Source organism: Cetorhinus maximus, chromosome 16 (assembly GCF_964194155.1).
Source record: "Cetorhinus maximus chromosome 16, sCetMax3.hap1.1, whole genome shotgun sequence".
Lineage (NCBI taxonomy): Eukaryota > Metazoa > Chordata > Chondrichthyes > Lamniformes > Cetorhinidae > Cetorhinus > Cetorhinus maximus.
The window spans coordinates 56939266-56961741 of record NC_135894.1 but is presented as its reverse complement, the minus strand read 5'-3'; the positions used below and the strand labels follow the sequence as shown (position 1 = coordinate 56961741).

The window sequence follows — 22476 nt, the reverse complement described above, 5'->3', positions numbered from 1 at the left end:
AGGATCGGGTCCGCGTGGCCGTTTTACGCGGGCAGGCTAATTAAGGTCTGCCCAGCGTATTTGGCGACTCCCGTGGATAGCGGGAGCGTGCGGGTGGCGGTGGGCGTGCACAGAGCGCTGGGTCCAATGGCGACCCAGCAGCCTGTTTAAAGGAAGGCCTGACAGCTTCTTGTAGGCTGGTGACAATGGCCAATTCGAGGTCACACCACAGGGGGTCGGGCTGAGCAGGCCAGGCTGGAGGGAAAGGCAGAGGAGCAGGTCAGGCTGCAGGGTCTGCCACAGGAGCAGGGCAGGCTGCAGGGTAGGCCAGTGGGGAGCCAATGTGCCCCTCACTTTTCTGATGATTGCCTTGCTGCCCTCCTCAAGGAGGTGGCAGCATGGCGGAAGGTGTTGGTCCCTCAGGGTGGAAGGAGGAGGCCCCCCCCCCACATGACCAAATGTGCCTGGGAGGAGGTGGTGGGGGTGGTGAGCTCCCACGATGTGGTGCAACGCACCTGGATCCAGTGCCGTAAGCACAAATTCAAGGATTTGTTGCGCTCTGGAAGGGTGAATACCATGTTGGAATTGGGCATTTAACCCAGCAGGCAGACTTAGTCTTTGAGGCCTCCACCCCACCCCTACAAGTCTTACTGTCGAGACTGCATTGAATCATGTTGGGCATTTTTCCTACGCTGGGTGGGCAAGCAGATAGTGCCCATGCTTAAATCAGCCTGAGTGGTTCATGAGGAGATAAGTTCTTCCCCGCACCATGTGTTGCTCTTCGTCGCACATGACTAGTCTGGGGGCAACCTGCAGGAGATGCAGCTGGGCGCATACTCAGAACTCCAACACATGTCCTATTCAGAGTGATGAGATGGTGGAAGGGGAGCCTCAAGATGTTGTGGCCAAGAACCATCTGCTGCCGTCGATGCTGCACGTAGTAGTGCTTCCTTGCTATTGGTGCAAAGACCGTGTGTTTCCTAAAGTGACGTACGTAGCATGGGTCCAGGGTGTCCGTTGCAGGGGTTGGGAGCAGGTGTACTATCTTTGTGTGAATCATCAGCAGTAGCGGGGAGAGGAGGCACTGGAGGCCTGATATGGGCCACTGTGGTTGGGGTGCGGTGTGCGCGTGCGGAGTCCAAGTGCAAATAGCCACAACGAATGGTTTTCCCTCTTTCTCAGGAGAAGAATGCTCATAATGTCTTGGAGTGTACGAAGACTGGAGGCGGCCAGGCTCACCTCATGTTAAGCCACTTTGGACAGGAGGCTCTGGAGCTTGAGAGGCGCCACGCACCCAGGTCAACTGGTATTGGTGAGGCTGGGGTGGAACGAACAGGTATTTGAGGCCAACAGTGAGATCCGTTATGTCCTCCCAACATCCACAGCACTGATAATTGTTTAATTTGTTATTGTTGCAACATTGCTCAGTCACAGGGTGATAGAGTCAGAGGCGTGGATCATAGAAAAAGGTCCTTCGGCCCTTCGAGTCTGCGCCAGTCAAACACGTTCCTAAGTCTTCTAATCCCATTTCCCAGCACTATGCCCATGGCCTTGTATGCCATGGCATCGCAAGTGCACATCCAAATACTTATTACATGTTAGGAGGGTTTCTGCGTCTACCACCCTTTCAGGCAGTGCATTGCACATTCCCACCACTTTCTGTGTGCAAAAGCTGCTCATCACATCCCCTGTAAACCTCATGCCCCTTACTTTAAATCTATGCTACCTGGTTACTGATCCCTCCGCCAAGGGGAAAAGTTCCTTTCTGTCGACCCTATCTATGCCCCTCATAAGCTTATACACCTCAATCATGTCACCCCTCAAGCTCCTCTGCTCCAGGGGAAATAACACCAGTCTATGCTATCTCTCCTCCTAAGTCAAACTCTCCAGGCCGGCCAGCATCCTGATCAACGACCTTTGCACTCTCTCTACTCTAATCATATCCCTCCCGTGAAGCGCATTTCACAACTGCACGCAGAACTATAGCTGTGACCTAGGCAACGTTTTCAGCACTTGGAACATGATCTCCCTGTTCCTATAATCTATGCCTCGACTAATAAGGCAAGTATGGCATTTGCCTTCTTAAACACTTGATGTACCTGTTCCACTACCTTAAGGGACCATCGACATGCACACCAAGGTCCCTCTTTACTTTCCATGGTCCTACTATTCATCGTGTATTCCTGTGCCTTATTTGTCCTGTCCAAGTGCATGACCTCACACTTATCCACATTACATTCCATTTGGCATTCATCAGCCCATCTGACCAGCCTGTCCATATCCACCTGTCATGTAAGGCTATCTTCCTCACTATTTGCCACCCCACCAATGTTCATGTCCATTGGTTCTGGGAGGTTAAGCACATAATGAGCCAGGGGGAAAGGGATGAAGTGTGTCACTGTGTGCACACTAACTGAGCCGCAGTCCTTGTTGTTCATTTCAGCATCATCAGAGCATGGCTGGCTGGAGGAGCTGCAGACGCCCCCTCTCACACCTGAGGGCCCTCAAGTGTCACCTGCGTCACACCATTTCTGCGAGGCAGGCACCAGCGCAGATACTAGCATCTCGGTGGGCACTGAAACATCGGCTAGTGTTCCGGGGCATAGTGGAGAGGGCACTTCACATTCGCTGGAGGAGCTGGCAGAGTCAGAGAGTGCCGATGGCGCCAGCAGTCGGAGGACTGCAGGGGACCAGGCACATGCTCAGTCGGTGCGCGACGATGTGCCTCTGGAATCGTCCACGACGCAGCAGCTGCAGGAAATGCGGCCGTATGTGTGGGAGCATCCGGGAATGTAGCATGAGACTGTGCTTCGCTTGGTGTCTGTGGTGGAGGAGTCCACGTGGAGCATCAGTGATGCAATGAGCCTCATGGCAGAGCATCATGCTTCCTCCATGGAGTGAGACTCTCATGGAGAGGTGCCTCCAGAACAATCAGGTCCTCCTGGGGTTACGCTCGGACCTGCAAGCCCTCACAGTGCCAGTGGCCACAGCTGGTCAGTGTCAATGTGGGAGATGGTGTGGGCTTCAAGCTTCCCAGCTCGTTGCTCATCCATCCACGGTGAGCAGGGAGGTCCAAGGCGACCTCAAGTCAGCGCAGCAGCTGCCTGTCGTATCTGCGGGCTCCTCTCACGGCACTCCAGATGAGGGCATCAGCTGCTCCGCCCCTCTCTCAGTGACCGCTTCATCCAGTGAGGCTGTGATGACTGGGGTGATGCCAGCTGTGGAACTGGCAGATCCCTCCCAGGCAGGCCCATCACAGGCTCCATGGGCCAGAGGATGACCGCCAAGGTCATTGAGGCCAACAGGACAGCAGAGTCAGCAGGCTGTCTCAGATGCCACTCTGAGCGATGGGGCAGCACCAAGACGTAGCACCCGGAAACGTAAGCATAAGGCACTTTAGGCACACCACGGGTTTCTCACTGGTGCTTTTGTGTTGGCCCGAGATTAGGGCCTTATAATTTTCTATTGCTTGCTTAACATTTTGTTTTGGAATTGTGAGAACATCTGATGTTTAAAATAAAAATCAGATATGTTACCATGGCTGAGGGTGGCTCCTTTGTTCTGCATTTGTATGTTTAAGAGAAGTGTCACGAGTGTTTGTTTGGACATTCAAGTTTATGTCCAAAGCCCTTAGTTCCTGCTGATGACCTGGCAGATTTAGCACTTAGTTGCTGAGTATGGAAGCGCCAGGCAAGGCTGGTCCTGCTGATCCATTTGTGTGGAGCCAGCTGAAGGTTCGTTGGATTAAAGCCTCCCAGGTGTCCCTGCCTCCTTGATGTAGTCCCGGGTCAGCGTCTAGCCCCTCAGCATTCCCCTGTGCATGCTCATCCTCAGAATCAGTGCTGGATTCATCATGTACAGCCACAGACACTGCGTCAACGTCTTCATCACCCACTGCATCCCCACTTTCCAGTGCAAGATTGTACAGAGTGCAGCATGCAGCCACTAGCACCAACACACGGTCTGGGGGTTACTGGAGTGTGCCCCCTGAGCGGTCCAGGCATTGGAAGCGCATCTTGAGAAGACCAATGGTTCTCTCCACCACAGCCCTTGTGGAGCTGTGGCTCCTATTGTAGCGCTGCTCAGCTTCTGTTCTTGGATGGCAGAAAGGCGTCAGAAGCCACCTTCTGAGGGGATAGCCCTTGTCACCCAGCAGCCAGCCATCAAGCCAAGCCGGTGCACTGAAGAGCCCCAGCCACCTGGGAGTGTCTGAGGATGTAGGTGCCATGGGAGCTGCCTGGATACCTTGCACAGACTTGTAGAATCAGCATCCTGTGATCACACACTATCTGCACGTTCATGGAGTGGAAGCCTTTCCTGTTGACGAAGGCACCGGGCTCACCTGCTGGCGCCTTGATGGCCACATGTGTGCAGCCTATTGCACCCTGGACGTGGGGGAAGCCAGCAATGGCCGTGAAGCCTCTGGTCGCTGTGCCTGACTTGCCTGGTCGCAGTGGAAGTGGATGAAGGTCAATGCATGTCTGAACAGAGCATCTGTGACCTGCTTGACACAAGTGTGGACAGCTGATTGGGAGACACTACAAAGATCACCCACTGAGTCCCGGAAGGAACCAGAGGCATAGAAGTTGAGGGCAACTGTGAGCTTCAGAGCCGCTGGCATGGGGTGTCCACCCACAAAGTTAGGGGAGATCATCTGACAGATGTAGTTGACTGTCTCCCTTGACAGTCGGAGCCTCCTTCGATACTGCACTTCAGTTATATTGAGGTGGCTGCTTTGTCGCCTGTATACCACGGCAGCAGGATAGTGGCGTCTTCTGCGGCCCCTTCCACCTTGGACTACCTCTTGGTCCTGTGCCCTTTGTGCCTGCGCCTGTACTCCCAAAGGTGGCTCCCCTGGAGTCTGAATGTGCACTCCTGGCCTCCTCCTCATTCTATCCCTCCCTTCCTCCTCAGAGGAGCTGCCTCCAGTGGACATGTCAGAAACCATACCCAGGCTAAAGGGAGACCTCTGGAAAGCTGCAGGCCCGATAAAGATTACTGACTGCAGAGTGCTGACCTGAAGGTTCAAAGTACACAGAAAGCTGCTGGAATTCGTTCTGAACTGCTGCAGATCACACAGGCAAGTTTAAAACACTTTCTGCAATAAATACTCCAGAAAGCAGATTGACAACCCCACTGAGCCCTCTCATCCCACCTGTGGATGAGGTTCATAAGTCTCTTACCCACTTGCCCATTGCGCCGACCCAAAGATTGCACAGGCGCCTAAAAATCGCCGTTGATTGATGAATTAAGGGCCTTAACTAGCCCATTAATTAATGGCGGGCACGCGGCGAACTTCATCGCGCACCCGCCCAGCGAAATATCGTGATGGCGCGCAGTGACATTGGGACGTTCGCCCAATGTCACCGCGTGCCATTTTATGTGTGGGGCCCACCCCCAGCACATCAAACTGAAAATTCTGCCCTGTGTGTTTTGTCACAAACATGCTTAGTATTAAGCGTAATCCCCATCTGACAAAAATAAATTCTTACCAGCGTCATCATTTGTGTTTTCCCAGCCTCTTGATTTTTCCACAGCCAGCTTCCACTTAGTAAAACGTTGGTTGCTCTCTGGAGATTCAAAATGATACTCATTAAGTCATTTGAATATTATTTTGTAAATTATTACCTATTGACACTTCCTTTAGGAATGCCCCCAAGCAATTATGGAATGAATAAAGTGACGTTTCACAGACCTAGTGGACTTCTCACCAGCTAGGTAGGTAGCTATGTAATATACATTCAATACACTGCCCTCTTGAGCTCTGGCAGGTAATCAATGATCACCACTTCTCTCCATAATGTTTATTCACTTGATAACAACACCTGCCACCCTAAAAGCTTTTTGTGCATGAGTGCATTAACTTAATTGACTGGAACTTGGAGATTGAAGCGCTCCTTCGTGCGCATGCGCGAAAAAGCACTAGCCCCGACTCTCCCACCTCCCCCTGCCCGCACAGGTAGCACACTGAGCGCTACGGCTTGCATATTACACTGGGTTGGCCTTAATTGACCTGCCCATATAAAATACTGGCGCGGAGCTGATTGCGGGTGGCAATTGGCTCCGCGACTGCCCCCGCCCGTTCCCGCTGAGCCCACCCACCACCTGAAAAATTCAGGCCATAGTTTTTGTACTTTTAACTCTTGATATCACCAAATCAGGAAACCTACATATCATTTAAAACTGCATTAACAAAATATCTTTATTATTTTATATAAATATGTGCATGATGGTAAACATTTAAAGTATTGTCTTCATCGAAAAAAAGTTAAATTGATTTGAGTATAGATACAACACAATAACCAGAAGAGTAAATTCAAACAAAACTTTGCTAGTACTTTTATCTTTTATAGTACTTGTATCATAAACAAAAAAAATCCCAAGAAACTTCACAAATGAAAGTTGGCTGGGAAAGGAATGCCTTTCTCTGGAAGCAGAGATTAGTAGGGGAATGACCAAAATCTGACTAAAAAGATGTGTTTTGAGAATACTTTAAAAGGCTAATGGACATGCTGAGGAGGTTGGGGTAGAGTGGAGCAACGTACAGGAAACAACTTAATGGCTCAAACTATCAACTATCACTCGATATATTATATGCCTATGCTCCAATAAACAACCTCTTCGGTCAATTAATGAGTAGTACTTTTAAACCACTGATTAAGTTGTATATGCGTATTATAATTTATATATTTTGTACACTGCTTGGCCATTAAAGGAGTTAAAATATTAAACCATTATGCTGGTAGGGATACATGGGTAGCTGGTAAGTCTGGAAAGGGTACGTAATAAGTAAGGTTTAGGAATCTCTGCTGCACAAAATAAATTAGCTAAACAGGATTGACTCATATATCACATTCTCAGAATAGGTCATGGAAACCCATTCTTATCTGCTTTTTAACCATTACACCAAACCTTTCTTTTTATTACACCAAATATTATACATCATCTTAAACTGAATGAGATGATCATTTCTTAGACCTTAAAACTTTGTAAGCTTTTGGAATTTACTGGGATACAGTTTTAAATTTTATTTTACCACAGAGCTAAACATTTAAAGATTACATGTAAAGTCTTCCTTTTTTACCAAATGGAAGTACCCTGCATATGCCAATAAGCAGCAACCCAGGAAACAGGTCATCAGTGTATTATAAGTTCTAAAGGTGTTCATTATTATAAGTTTCTTGCTTATTTTCTTTGGTATGTGGAGAATGCCAAAATACTTGTTGCATTTTAAGGAGCGACAATCAGATTATAACACTACTTTTTTTTAAACAAGTGAAGGAACATAATTTAATACATTGGGCAGGATTTTCAGGTCAGTGGGCTCGGGAGCGGCCGAGGAACGTACCATTGCCTGCAATCGGCCCCCGGACTGCGATTTCACACTGACTGGCCAATTAACGGCCAGCCAGTGTGAAATGCATGCTGAAAGGCGCAGCGCTGCTGGGGTGGGGGCTGGAGGAGGGCAAGCACCAAAGTCAGCATGGAATGAAAGCTCCCTGAAGGCAGAGAGCTGCCTCAGGGAGCTGAAGAGTTTAAATTCAGTAAAAACAGATTTAAAAATCCAGAAAAAATGCCCACGCAAATGAGTCACCTAAATATATGGATGCTGAAACTTGTGTCCAAATATTTTAATCTTCTTTTAAAATGAATCTTGGAAACCTCATCCCACCCTTGAAGTTTCCTGAAAAATGCAAAGGCGGCCTGGCTAATTCACCCGCCAGCCAGCCGTAATGTTGGACAGGTAGTAAAAAATCTCAGTTAATCGCGCCGTTAATGGGCTTAATAGCCCTCTTAATTACTGGCGGGCGCGCTGCCAACTCTCCTGAGTGCCTACCGACCGAAATATCATGCGAGTGTGCGATGGCGTTGGGGCACTCATCCGACGTCATCGCGCGCAATTTTACACTCGAACATGTCGGGCACGCCGAGCGAAAAATTCTGGCCATTGAGCACTTTCAGAAAAGTGTTTCAGGCCAAACATTTTCTTACCAGCAGGGTCTATTTGTGGTTCAAACTTCTCCCATGCTACTGCTGAGAGATTCTGAGGAGACAGATTCCACACTCCAACACCATCTGCAGCACCAGCTGCCATAGCAGCACCTAGAGCAGTCGTTTCCGCCATAGCTGGTTTTACTGAAAGAAAACAAAACACCAAATGTTGCACTTGCTTACTGTGTATTTAGATTATCACTATATTATTTGTAAATGTAGGTGCAATGACAAAAATTGCTACACTTTCTACCAGCCCAAAGTGCAGAATATTTTAGTATATCAATAATTCAAACACTTCTTGTCCCTTTTCTTTCAAAATTCAGTACCTGCAGAAGTTATTCACTGTGTTTTAGGTATGAATTTGGCACAGTTAAGTCGTGGACCCTCTATCACCACATCCATATGGAGAGCGTGAGATCTGCTTGGTAGGAGGTTAGCAAGTCATGTTAGCTTTTCCATCTCTTTAAAGGGAAGTACCACAATACCCCAGCTCTAACTATCAAGTAGTGAAATCTCATTACAGTGAACTACAGTACACATTACTTGTGTCAATTCCCATTCACCAATCAACCCCATGCTTGTTGACCTTCAGTGGCTCCCCGTTAAACAACAGCCCAGATCTTCCAGTCAGCAGTGGAGCAGAAGCACACAACGCTGATCCTTCTTACAATTACACACTCATGTTCTTATGGTTGCTACGAAAGTATAATAATTTTCATAATATTATTCTGGTTTATTGTAAAGTAGGTTTACGAGTGTAAGTGTAGGTGGTTTTGTCTGTGTGATTTAATTACATTTGAAGTCAGATAGACTGCAAGTTTGAAATTATCAAAAGAAGTGAGGTGCAGAAATGTATTTTGAAATACTAATGAATAAACATGGATGGGGGTCTTAGGATGTAAGGTGTGAAAGGAATTTGCATTTTTAGATAAGTGAAGGGGTTGTTTGGGTTTCAAAGGGATGGTAGGATGTTTACAACTAGCCAGATAAGCAAGGACAAGCAGTGTGTTTATTTTTCCCAAAGTTTACTGACAATATTGGCAGCATGAAAGATTTTTATATTAGGTAAAGTTCCAAAAACATAAGGAACAATGGAATTTACATATTAGAGAGATAAATATATATAAAGGAGAATGAAAGGCTATTTCGGTGCAGTTGGGGGGGGGCTATGTTGGCGAGATCTAGCAGGCTTGTGTGAAACAGCTTTGGAGAAGCTTCCAGCCATGTTTGTAAAAGTCTGCTGTGTCCAATAACTAAAGGTGGAGAAAGCCTCTTGGAATTCCACTGTCAAGTGAGTGTTGTGGTGACTTGTTGGCTTGCTTTTTAAATCTAAAATCTATTTTGGACTGTTGTCTTAAAGGGGGTGTATAATTGGGAGTCAGGTTTATTAGGAATTTTAGGATTTGTTATAATAGTAATTATAGTCTTATGTATGTGCTTGAAATCCTTTCTTTGGTTAATAAATATTTTAATTTAATTTTTAAAATCTCTATAGTTCTTATTGGACTCATTATTTCTGAATTCAGTGCACACATCATTTCGTAATAAATACAAATTGCAAAACTGTTGTAATAGTGTGGCCAAGTTTCCCTTGTGGATTTGGTCTGCCTGGCACAGATCATCTACCATGTCATTAGAACAGTGCAGTCTTTGTACCTTTCTGCCTGGGTCCAGCTTGAATCCACTGACAAGCAGACTGAAGAGGCATTATGGTGAAGTGCAAATGAAGCAAAGCAATGCCCCCCCATCTCATCTGAACTGAAGACATGCCCTTAAGGTCTTGTTGTGGTTGGTTGAGCAATGTCAGGGGCTATGGGTAGACGGTTGACACAGTGTCCTGATCTGCATTGGCAGCTTACATTGAGTCATTCGCTGCTCATGCTGTCAGAAGATTCAGGCTATTGTCTCGATTTTAAAATTCTCACCCTTGTTTTAAAATCCCTCCATGCCCTCTCCTTTCCCTAACTATATAATCTCTTCCAGTCCTACAATCCTCTGAGATCTCTGCAATATTCTAATTCTGGGCTCTTGAGCAACCCCAATTTTAACTGATCCACCATTGGTCAGCCTTCAGCTGCCTAATTCTCCCTGCTTTTCAACTCCCTACAAAATGCTCCCTAAAACCTCTCTCTTTGACCAAACTTTCAGTCATCTGCCCTGGTATCTTCTCAAAAGGCTTGGTGTCAATTTTTGTTTTGATAATGCTCCTGTGAAATACCTTTGCACGTCTTATTCCATTTAAATACAAATTATTATTGTTGTCTGAACCATACCAAATTATTAGGAATGTAGCAGTAGTTGGGACCATTACATCCATAAGCAGTATCAAAATTTGAGCACAGTCCTAAAAGTAACTCAGCAGATGATGTGCTGAAGAACAAAGCAACTATCTCCCACACTTTATATGTACAACTTCCAAAAGGATTTGCAACACAGCATGATTAATGGCCTCATAGTGGGCAACATTTAATCAGGATGGGCTGGACCAGTGATACTTCCGGCAGAATAGACCATTAAAAATTCCAGAGTATCGGATGCAGAAAAGGCATGGAAATGAGGAGAAACACTGGGCTATCCTTAGCAAGCTTCAAGTGTTAGCAACAGCAACTGAAATAGAGTTCCATTTGTAGCAACAAGCATTTCTTCAAGTTACCATTCCCAAAATGAACCTCACGTGGTCAACCAAGAACAAGTACCACGTTTCACATTATTACTGTGGTAGCTTTGAAATGTTGGCTATCATTGAAAAGTCAACAACTTCAGTGTAATTATTGCACCTTTTTAGTTTGTAGCAAATATTGTTAATGCCAATAGAGCATTTCCACCACTTTTCTGGGGTTTTCACTATCTTCGAGTAGGAGATGGAGAAATTTTACTCCAGTGCCTTCATCCATAGCCTGTGGCTAAGACTCAGGTTGCATAATCTTCATTAAATTAAAAAATCAAAATTATTTGTATGGAACTGTATTCAACCCGCTGTAATGCTATGTGATATAAATCATTCTGAAAAGAATGGCTATTTTAGATATGTATGGTTCTGGAAGAAAATTATGCAGTACTTGAAGTCAGATTCCTTTTTTTGTGGAGAGGGAACAGAAAGGGTGAAACCTTGGATTCTTACCTACTGGTATAGAAAGAATATCTGATTGGAGCTGCATCATTATCTTGTTACTGGTCATTCCCCCATCCACCTGGAGATTGGTCTGATTGACACCAGATTCTTTATTCATGGCCTCAAGAAGCTAAAAGAAGCAATGGCCGAACAGTAACAGAAGCACAATTAAGTCTATATTTATTTCTGTTAACCCTCCAATATAGAATTGTTCTTTGTTGACATCACCCAATAAATTTTATTCAACCTGTAAAAGATTTATTTTTAAAGTGAACAGCTGTTAATCACTTCAATTACCTGCAGACCTAATGTCCTGTGCACTTTTTCACTACAGAAAGCAATCTAATACAGCTTTGGCTTGGAAGTGGAAAATTAGAAGGTTAATCCGACACTCCTAGCATGGAGCTTTACTCAGAGCACATAGTTTGGAAATAAGGCTATAACACTGTGCGCTGATTTTACAATCCACACTTTATTCAAGCATGACTGGGAACATGGAATGGCTACATTTACCCTGTGTATGAAATTCTAACAGTTGCATGCCACAGACATCATGACAAACATCAGCAAAACATGAAACTAAAGCACTGGGACTGAAGTGTGATGTGAGTATGAACTCTCTATAGTGCTTCAAAAGGGAACTGGACAGGGTCATGAGAGAAGAAAGCCTTTCCAGTTATAGGGGGTTAACTGTGCGATCGTTTGGACTACAATCTTCTGGAACTTTGGTTGATTTCCTTGGGAGTTGGAGAAGAATTTTCCAGTCTTTTTCCTAAATTGACCTAAGTTGTTTTTCTCTCTAAGTTTTAGTTCCCCAGGAGATTGAGACACAAGGTGGTGGGGGAAGGAATAGGTAAATGGTATGAGTGACTGAACCCCATCTGGATGAGCTGGTTTGATGAATGTGATTGTCTTTTACCAATTTTCTTTCTATATTGTATGCATGTTTATGTGGACAACCCAATAGAGACTATTTGGGCGTTAATTTGGGTTGTGTGTCACCAATTTTCTTTTTCTTTAGATGATAAGTAGCCATCTAATGTTTCAAAATTGGGTTTCAGATTTGGGCATACACTTGCAATGGGAAATCCACATCCATGGAATCCTGATCAAGAAGTTCGCACACAGCATGCATTTTGTTACAACCAGGTGAGGGGTGAGAGCTGGCTCCCTTCTATTCAGCCCCCTTGGTTTGTCACAAGAAAGATTTTAACATTTCTTTTCCCTATGAATGTCTTATCTAATCCAAATGTATTTATCTGTTAACAAGGAGCCAATGAAACCAGGCTTTCTTGAGTCAAAGAAAGAATAAGTTTATTAGTTACTAAACCCGAGAGAAAAAAAAAGGCTCAACGACACACATACACAAATACTGGAAGTAAGAAAGTTAGGGTCCAATAAAGGTTAAAAGAATATATGACTAAGTCCTTTGCTTGTCTTTGAGGTGTAGATTGTTGAGCGTTGCAGCTTGTTTGGAGTTAGGTGGTTTCCTGTAGAACAATGGAGTTGACTTTGTTCAGGTCTGCACTTCATTGAAGGCACTCTTTTAGCTTGAGAGAGGGAGAACATGCGAGAGAGAGAGCGCACGCGAGAGAGTGAGAGCGAGCACGCGCGAGAGAACGAGGGAGCGCGCGAGAGAACGAGGGAGCGCGCGAGAGAATGAGGGAGCGCGCGAGAGAACGAGGGAGCGCGCGAGAGAACGAGGGAGCGCGCGAGAGAACGAGGGAGCGCGCGAGAGAACGAGGGAGCGCGCGAGAGAACGAGGGAGCGCGAGAGAACGAGGGAGCGCGAGAGAGAGAGGGAGCGCGCGAGAGAGAGAGGGAGCGAGAGAGAGAGAGAGCACGAGAGAGAGAGAGAGAGGGAGCGCGAGAGAGAGAGAGAGAGGGAGCGCGAGAGAGAGAGAGAGAGGGAGCGCGAGAGAGAGAGCGCGAGAGAGAGGGAGCGCGAGAGAGAGAGGGAGCGCGAGAGAGGGAGCGCGAGAGAGAGAGGGAGCGCGAGAGAGAGAGGGAGCGCGAGAGAGAGAGGGAGCGCGAGAGAGAGAGGGAGCGCGAGAGCGAGAGGGAGCGCGAGAGCGAGAGGGAGCGCGAGAGAGAGAGGGAGCGCGAGAGAGAGAGGGAGCGCGAGAGAGAGAGGGAGCGCGAGAGAGAGAGGGAGCACGAGAGAGGGAGCACGAGAGAGAGAGGGAGCGCGAGAGAGAGGGAGCGCGAGAGAGAGAGGGAGCGCGAGAGAGAGAGGGAGCGCGAGAGAGGGAGCGCGAGAGAGAGAGGGAGCGCGAGAGAGAGAGGGAGCGCGAGAGACGAGATATTTCCTGTTCATTTCCAGCAGTGTCTTTAAATGGCTGTCAGATTTCTTTTTCTCCTGCGTTTTCTTCTGCTTGGCAGAAACAGTTTTTAGAATCTCTCTGTGTATTCTCGGAAGGGAATTCAATTAGCATGTCTTGCATTCATTGTTGCAGAACAAGTAATCCTATTTTTTGATCTTTGCATCTCCAAATTTTTCGCCACATTTCAAATATGAATCAGTATTGGTCACCTTATTTAAGGAAGGATGTAAATGCGTTGGAAGCAGTTCAGAGAAGATTTACCAGACTAATACCTGGAATGGGTGGGTTGTCTTATGAGAAAAGGCTGAACAGACTAGGCTTGCAGTTTAGAAGAGTACGAGGCGACTTGATTGAAACGTATAAGATCCTGAGGGATCTTGACAGGGTGGATGTTTCTTTTTGTTGAAGAATCTAGAATTAGGGGTCACTGTTTAAAAATAAGTGGTGCCCATTTAAAACAGAGATGAGGCAAAATTTTTTCACCCAGAGGGTCGAAAGTCTTTGGAACTCTCTTCCTGAAAAGGTGGTGGAAGCAGAATGTTTGAGTATTTTTAAGGCAGAGGTGAATAGATTCTTGGTGAGCAAGGGGGTGATAGGTTATTGGGGTGGGTGGGGTGAAAATTTCAAGTTACTATCAGATCAGCCATGATCTTATTAAATGGCGGAGCAGGTTGGAGGGGTTACTCCTGCTCCTTGTTCAGATGTTTATAACAGGAGATGGGGGTTATTTTATTCTCTTTTGAATGTCTGATGAGTATCTGGCTGATTAGCAGTTCCCATTGTCTTGATAAAACTATAATTGAGCAAAGTGCAGTACTCTGCATTTTTCATGCCTTCCTTTCTCTCTGTTTGCAGTGGGCCTTACACCCCCACCCCCCCCCACAAGGTGACAGGTCTGCAGTGCAATTCATATAGAAGCTTTCCAGAAAAGTGGCCAACTTTACAGTCGCAGCCATCAGGTAACTCGTGGCAGCCATTTTTTTGATTTTCTACAAAACAGGTAAACAGTTCAATATGTCTGTGGTGAGCTGCTGAAGTTGTAGGTAGCTCTCACTCAGTCACAGTTTCCTGTCATCGTGACACTATTAACTTCCAATTGCATGAAGAGCAGTCAGATGATAACGTAAATCAGTCTGCAGTGCTGCTTTGAAGCCACTTCTGCTTTTTTGGAACTTCACACTCTAGCCAATACCTTGTCTTGCCATTATACAGCGAATACAATCTTAAACATCCTGAAGAACTCCCCCCACCACCATCCCCAAGCCACCTCACCCACATCAGTGCTATTTAAAGGGACCATGAAGTACTTAAAGGTTATTTGCTGGATTATTCCTTTTGACTGCTGGTGCATTTGAATGTATTTTTAGAGGTTTCCTACACCTGGTTAAAGTTTGAGTATTCTACAATGAGGGTTCTGACTGGTCTTGCAGTCCTTTATGCATCAAGTAAACTACTGAGTTTAACCAGGTTGCTTCCAAATGCGAGTGGCCTTGTCAGGCTTCCTCTGGGAATTGAACATGACTGGGAGAATGAAGAGTGACCACACAGAGGACAAACTGCTGGAAGGCAGTTGGGGGGAGCAGAAGGGGATGGGCAGGTGGGAGTCCGGGGTGGTGGTGTGGGAAAGAAAGGCACTCAGCGGGATGCCATATCTGTCAATGAACTTCAGGGGCCATAAACTTAAACTCATCCAAAACTCGTTTATCGTTGATACTAACATCGTTTTTGTTTTACATCAAAAACAATCCACCATCTAAAAATCTGTATATACCCCTTAACGTGCAGTACATTATTGTTATTTCAATCTTGTGAAGAAGCCTATTCATAAGAATACATACTACCATTTACGCTCAAAGACAACTGAATATAAGTTCCAATTCTAAAACTCACCAATTAATTCAGGTACTTATTTGTACTGAAGATGGTTGCAAACACTTCGGCGTTGTCTTTAGCATGTGAGTGAAAAAAGGAAATGCTGAACCGTTTGTAACCACATTCAGCCAGGAATGCTAAGTTGATAATATTTCTCGGTCTCCTTCTCAGGTCACTGTTGCTGGTGTCAGTCTTCAGCCAACTCAATTCATTCCACATGACAAAGAATTGGCTTAGTGCACCAGGCCTAGAAAATAGTACTAGTCCCAACAACATCCTGGCTATTCAGCTAAAGATCTGTGCTTCAGAATTAGTTGCACCACTAGCTGATCTGTTCCAACAAGTTTATAACACTTGTATCTACCAAAATGTGAAGAATTGCCTAGGTATATCCTATCCACAAAACACAAGGCAATCCATATAAAAGCAAAATACTGCGGATGATGGAAATCTGAAACAAAAACAGAAAATGCGAGAAAAACTCAGCAGGTCTAGCAGCATCTGTGGAGAGAGAAACAGAGTTAATGTTTTGAGTCCATATGACCCTTCTTCAGAGGGGACAAATCCATCCTGGCCAATTACCACCTGTTACGATTCCTGGAGACATCATTAACTTTTCAAAAGAAATCCCAATTCTCAGTGCCCAACTTAAAGGAATTGCATAAAAAGATTTCAAGGTTTAAGACTTTTATTGTAACACACAAACTGAAAGCAACATTGACTAAAAAGTATTTTAGTAGGCAACTTATATTCTAAACTGCAGAAAAGATCCCCCATTTAACACTTAAAGCAAATCCCCCTCCATAGTTATACTTTTATTCTGTCCCTTAAGTGGAAACTCTATTATCCTGGAACCAGTCCAAAGTTATTCTTAGCTTCCGAAAACTTGCTTCCTTTCTTTTACTTTCTTGGCTGGGTGACTCCGACTTCCCTGACTTTCATGTTGAGGGATGAATTAGACAATCTTCCCTCTATCTAAAGCTAGGCAAATCTTCCAGTCTTGTTTAAATCCTGACAAACTTAGTCCCATCAATTTGAGTGCAAGCTTCCACCCACATTCTTGAGTGGTGAACCATAGAGACTTTGCTGTTCCTATCTCTCTGCTCTCTCTCAGATCCTTGTAGATTGACTGTCTGTGAAGTTCAGTGACATTTTAAGAAAACACCCAATCTGACAATGGCTTCCTATCTCAAAGCTCATCTCTATGGCAATGTAACAATAGGTCTTGTATCCAGGTAGAAAGGCTAATTGGCTATCTTTTAAACTCCTAATTTCATTCTATCTTGAAACTAAATAGACAATTTAATTTAAAGCATAGCCATCTACAAAAAAAACTTGACATTCCTCACACCCTCCAGTGACACTGGAGAGTAACAGAGTGGAATCTTGTTGAGGTGTTGGTAGTCTCACCTGCTGGCTGGAGAGCCAGTGAGTGACCCATGTTACCTTTTTGGAAAGGCCCGCCGAACCACACACCAATCAGGCCAGTGGTGGGCCTTCTCTTGGCATCAAGACCCTGGGAGCATGAGTCTCGTCAACTGAGACCTGCCGCTCAGCAGCGCCACTGGGGTGGCCATGGCTGCTTTTGGAAGGACAGGCACCGGAGTCCTAGGATCGCACAGTGGCCCAGGCCACAGGTAAGCAATGTGTGGTGGGGAGAGGGTGAGCGGGGTCACAGCTCCCAGCAGGCCCTCCCTTCCTAATGTCCATGCACTGAGCCCTTTTGATCAAGGGATTCTCCCCCTCCTCCCCTGCCAAAACCCCAGAGGTGACAAGCTGGCTGCAGTTTTACCTGTTGTGCATAGCGCATGGCCACAGGCCTGCCTGGAGTTGGGTTACAAACAGCGGTAGTGGGACAAGGCCCTTAAGTGATCATTAACTGGCTACTTAAGGGCCTCAATTGATGGCTGGGCGAGAAGTTTGGCCTTCTGACCCAGAATTTAATTCTGGTGGAGGTGGGAAGGTGGTGGCATTCCAGTACGCCACCATCCCACCTAAGTAAATGCTCTTTCCACCTCCAAGCTCACCACCAGTGAGAGCAAAAGATTCCAGCCACAGTTTATCTACCATCAGCTCAGAGGCTTTGATCATTGTTTACAGGTATGAACATCTTGCATTTTCTTCCCTGTAAAACAAATTCACACCCCCCCCGCCCTCCCCGCGTCCACCCAACACCCACTGCACCACACCCCCCTTTAATCTTTAACACCCGAGCTAGATTTCCTGTCAATAGAATTCAGAACAGATCATATGACACCTTAATTTAAAGTAAAATAGAGGAATTAAAGAAACAGTCCTGAAACATGGCAATCTTACAAAATCTTGCATTTGCAACACACCCCATCAGTATCTCAACAATCAGCAAATTGATGGAAGGACAGTGCTATCAAACAGCAGTTAACAATACCCTCTCGCTAATGCTCACTTTGGTTCTGTTAGGACAATTCTGGCAAAAAAATTTAAACTGCAACCTAGAGACACCCAACAGAATAAAGCATTAGCTTACCTCACGGGTTTGAAAGGCAACAGCTTCTAGTGCAGCAAATGCAATATGGTTTCTATTTGTAAACTGGGTAAGGCCACAAATTATTCTGCAGAGCAAATGAGTGGAATATCATTTTAAGTTTAAGTAAATTCGTACAGATATGATTTGCAGTGTGCAAAAGATTTCAATATTCTATGTTTCAGAAGAAATAATTATTCAATGGCTTTATTTAGCAACATTTAACATTAGTTATAATGGAGCCCGTTTCCCACATAAGTCAACATAGTTTGAAATGGTGAACAAGCTCCAGCTCTATATGCACAGCATCACTTGTAAGTCGTACACTTTAAACTTTAGTTTGGATACAACAAACTATTTTAGCAACGGAAACGTTAGTGCGCATTTCTATGGAGGAGTTCACGACCAAAAGTACATCTAAAATATTACACTCTAAGCAGGAGGGGAAGAAAAATGGAGAACATATATAGAAACATAAGGTAGAGTACAGGACAAAGTTATACTGAGGATTAATCCACCAGGGATTCATGAGATTTAAATTTTAACATTCCTGTACTTGAACATTTAACAAGATTTAAGACGAGGTCACGCAATTTAACTAGCTGCTGTTTCTCTCGCAGGGAGATATCATTTAAAAGAGCATGAAGGGAGAGAGGGGTGGGGTACCATTTAAAAGAGCACAAAGGGAGAGAATGGCGGAACACCATTTAGAAGAGCGAGGAGACAGAATGGTGGGACACCGCTTAGAAGAGCATAAAGAGTGACCAGCAGGACACCATTTGAAAGAGCGCAAAGGGATAGTGTGGCGGGTCACCATTTAGAAGTGCATGAAGTGTGAGCAGGGGGACAGCATTTAAAAGAGTGCTAAGGGAGAGTGCGGCGGAAACAGTTTAAAAAGGGTGTGAAGGGAGAGCGTGGTGCAGACAGTTTTAAAAGAGCTAGGTTAGTCTGTGGCTCCAGAACAGACTGTCAGTGTTCTGAGGAAATCAAAGTGTGACATCACAGGAAAACAGGTAAATGATTGGTTAGTATTTTTTCTCGTTTCTGTTCCCAAACTCAGGTAATTTATTAGCAATCATAAGGTTTATTATTACTAGTAATGTTTTCTCGCAGTAGTAAAGCTTAATACCAATAGTCAGATTTATCAATTATAAATTAGTTAAGAAAAATAATTAATTAACACACAATAAGGATGACAGGCGATGTACTGCAGCTGCACTATGTGGATGCCAGTGTGATCCACAGCAACCACGTTTGCACTAAATGTCTACAGCTCAAGGAACTTCAGCTCAGAGTCAATGAGCTGGAACCCGAGTTATGGACACTGCAGTGCAGTGGGGAGGGGGAAAGTTAGGTGGACACTTTGTTCCAAAAGGCAGTTAGTCACGCCCCTTAGGGAAGGGTCTTGTGATTTGATCAGTGGTCAGGATCAGGAAGGTGTGACTGCAAATAAGGCAGGTAAAGAAAATGACAAGGTAGAAGTGGAGGAGCCTCAGTCTTTGCAACTGTTCAACAAGTTAGAGATTCCTGCAGCCTGTGTGGGTGACAGCAGGGCTGCAAGGTGGATGAGCATGCTGACCATGGCACCATGGTACAGGAAATCATTCAAGTTGGGGAAGTAAACAGCAATATAGCAGTAGTATGGGACAGTATAGTCAAGGGGATAGGCACAGTTCTCCACAGCCAAGAGTGAGAGTCCAGGAGGCTGTGTTGCCTGCACTGTTCAGGACATCTGCTCGGGGTGGAGGGGGAGGATCCAGTTGTCGTGGTCCACATAGAAACCAATGGCATAGATAGGACTAGGAAAGTGGTTCTGCTCAGGGATTACGAACAGCTTGGTGCTAAATTAAAAGGCTGAACCTTAAATGTAATAATCTCTGGATTATTACCTGAGCCACGAGCAAATTGGCATAGGGTGAGTAAGATTGGAGAGATGAAAGCGTGACTCAGAAACTGGTGTGGCAGAAATGGGTTGTGATTCATGGGGAACTGGCACCAGTACAGGGAAAGTGGGAGCTGTACCATTGGGGTGGTTTTCACCTGAAATGTGCTGGGACCAATGTTCTGGCAAGTCGTATAACTAGGGCGATAATGAGGGCCTTAAACTAAATAATGGTGGGAAGGGATCACGTGAGGGATGATATGGTAAATTAAGAGGAAATTACAAGGTAATAGAGCAGGGTAGCAATCTAGGTAATGATAACAAGAATGTGGCAGGAAGGGATAGAGCATACAAACTTAAGAGTGTACCAGCAGCTAAGGCCAGAGATTGCAAAAATGGTAAAAAGACAGAGTTAAAGACTCAGTATCTGAGCGCGCACAATATTCATAACAAAATGATGAATTGTTAGCACAAATAGAAATAAAGATGTATGACCTGATAGCCATTGCAGAGACATAGTTGCAAGATGATCAAGGCTGGGATCTGAATATTGAAGGGTATTGGCATTTCAGAAAGGCAGAAAGCTGGGAAAAGCTGGGAAAAGGTGGTGGGATAGCTTAATTAATTAAGGATAACGTTCGTACAGTAGTCAGAGATGACCTGAGCTCAGAAAAGCAAGATGTGGAATCAGTTTGGGTAGATAAGAGAATTAGGAAAGGTAAGTGGTCACTTATAGGCCCCTCAGCAGTAGTTACACTGTAGGACAAAGTATACAGGAATAAATGAGGTGCATAAGAAATGTACTGCAATAATCATGGGCACTTTAATCTACCTAAAGATTGGGTAATCCTAGCACCAACCAGGGAGCAGGTTACTCTAGACCCGCTAATACGCACTGAGACAGGATTAATCAATAACCTCATAGTAAAGGAGCTTCTAGGCAACATGAGGGTAGATGTCTTAGGAATCATGCCATGATAGAATTTCACGTTCAGTTTAAAGGTGAGAAGTATAAGAACATAAGAAGGAGAAGCAGGAGTAGGCAATTCAGCCCCTTGAGCCTGCCCCGCCATTCATTACGATCATGGCTGATCTCATTTCGGCCTCAACTCCAATTTCCCGCCCTCTCCCCATAACCTTTCAACCCATTGGGCAGAATTTTGCCCTAGGTTGGCGGGCGGACCCCACCAGCTCGGTGGTGGACGGGCAGCCGAACTCCGCCGCTGAAACGGGGCCTGCCGCCATTTTGAGTGGGTGGGCCAATTAAGGCCAGCCCAGCGGCCTGCCCGACGGGAAGCGCTTTACGCTTCCTGTGTGGGGTGTGGGAGGGAATCCTCAACTGCCAAAGTGCGCTCATTCGCCCATTTGAAAGAGCGCACTGCTCCCTGAGACTAAGTGCTGTCTCAGGGAGATTACTGACATTCTAAAAAAACTTTAAAAATAGAAAAATATAAAAATTATTAACATGTCCCCCTCATGTGACAATGTCACACGAGATGGAGCATGTTAATAAGAAGCACATAAACTTTATTAAAGGTTTTAAGAATGGACATGATACCTCATCCCGCCAGTAGATGAGGTTTCATGTATTATCAGAAGACCGCTGGGGGTCCTGACCTGCCCACCAACCTTAAGGTTGGACGGGCAGGGCATTTAACTATCCTAATTATCCCGTCAATGCCCTTAATTGACCATTGACAGGACGGCGGGCGGACAGCTGATTTCGCTGTCCGCCCACCTTCCTCAATATTTAAATGGACCGGGATGACATCAGGGGTTCCTCCCAACGTCATCCCGCTTCATTTTCCCGTCGGTGAGCGGGCCCCGCCCCCAAATCGCCGATGGGAAAATTCAGGCCAGTACTAATCAAAAATCTGTTTACCTCCTCTTTAAATTTATTTAGCGTCCCGGCATCCACTGCACTCTGAGGTCATGAATTCCACAGATTCACGACCCTTTGAGAAAAGTAATTCCTCCGTATCTCTGATTTAAATCTACCGCCCCTTATCCTAAAACTATGGCCTCTCGTTCTAGAATGCCCCAGAAGGGGAAACATCCGCTCCACATCTACTTTGTCCATCCCCTTTAGCATTTTATATACCTCAATTAGATCTCCTCTCATCCTTCTAAACTCCAGCAAGTCTAGGCCTAAACTGTTCAACCTCTCCTCATAAGATAAGCCCCGCATCTCTGGAATCAACCTAGTGAGCCTCCTCTGAACCGCCTCCAGTGCAACTACGTCCTTCCTCAAGTAAGGGGACCAAAACTGTGCACAGTACTTCAGGTGCGGTCTCACCAATGCCTTGTACAGTTGCAACAACACTTCCCTATTTTTATGCTCTATTCCTTTAGCAATAAATGCCAAAATTCCATTTGCCCTCCTTATTACCTGCTGTACCTGCATACTAGCTTTCAGCGATTAATGCACGAGGACACCCCGATCCCTCTGCACTGAAGCATTCTGAAGTTTCTCTCCATTTAAATAAGTCACCTTTTTATTCTTCCAACCAAAATGGATAACCTCACACTTATCCACGTTAAACTCCATCTGCCAAACTTTGACCCATTCATCTAACCTGTCCATATCCATTTGTAAATTTCTTATTTCTTCATTACAACTTACTTTTCCACCTATTTTGCAAAATCTGCAAATTTATCTATAGCGCCTTCTATCCCTGAATCCAAGTCATTAATATAGATTGTAAATAGTTGGGGCCCAAGGACCGAACCCTGTGGCACCCCACTAATTACAGCTTGCCATCCAGAAAAAGACCTATTTATCCCGACTCTCTGCTTTCTGTTGGTTAGCC

The 22476-nt window shown here is 45.3% G+C and overlaps 1 protein-coding gene across 4 annotated transcripts in view; it reads right to left on the bottom strand.

The window, feature by feature from the left end:
* The window catches only part of LOC144691599 (glycerol kinase 3), a 149967-nt gene that overhangs the window by 10778 nt on the left and 116713 nt on the right, over positions 1-22476 (bottom strand). For all 4 annotated transcript variants that reach the window (XM_078559850.1, XM_078559849.1, XM_078559848.1 and 1 more), the window contains exons 15-18: positions 17788-17872; positions 11096-11216; positions 7972-8115; positions 5472-5549 (exon numbers count right to left, since the gene is read on the bottom strand). In XM_078559850.1, the coding sequence (XP_078415976.1) occupies positions 5472-5549; positions 7972-8115; positions 11096-11216; positions 17788-17872 (428 nt within the window). The remainder of the gene's footprint in view (positions 1-5471; positions 5550-7971; positions 8116-11095; positions 11217-17787; positions 17873-22476) is intronic.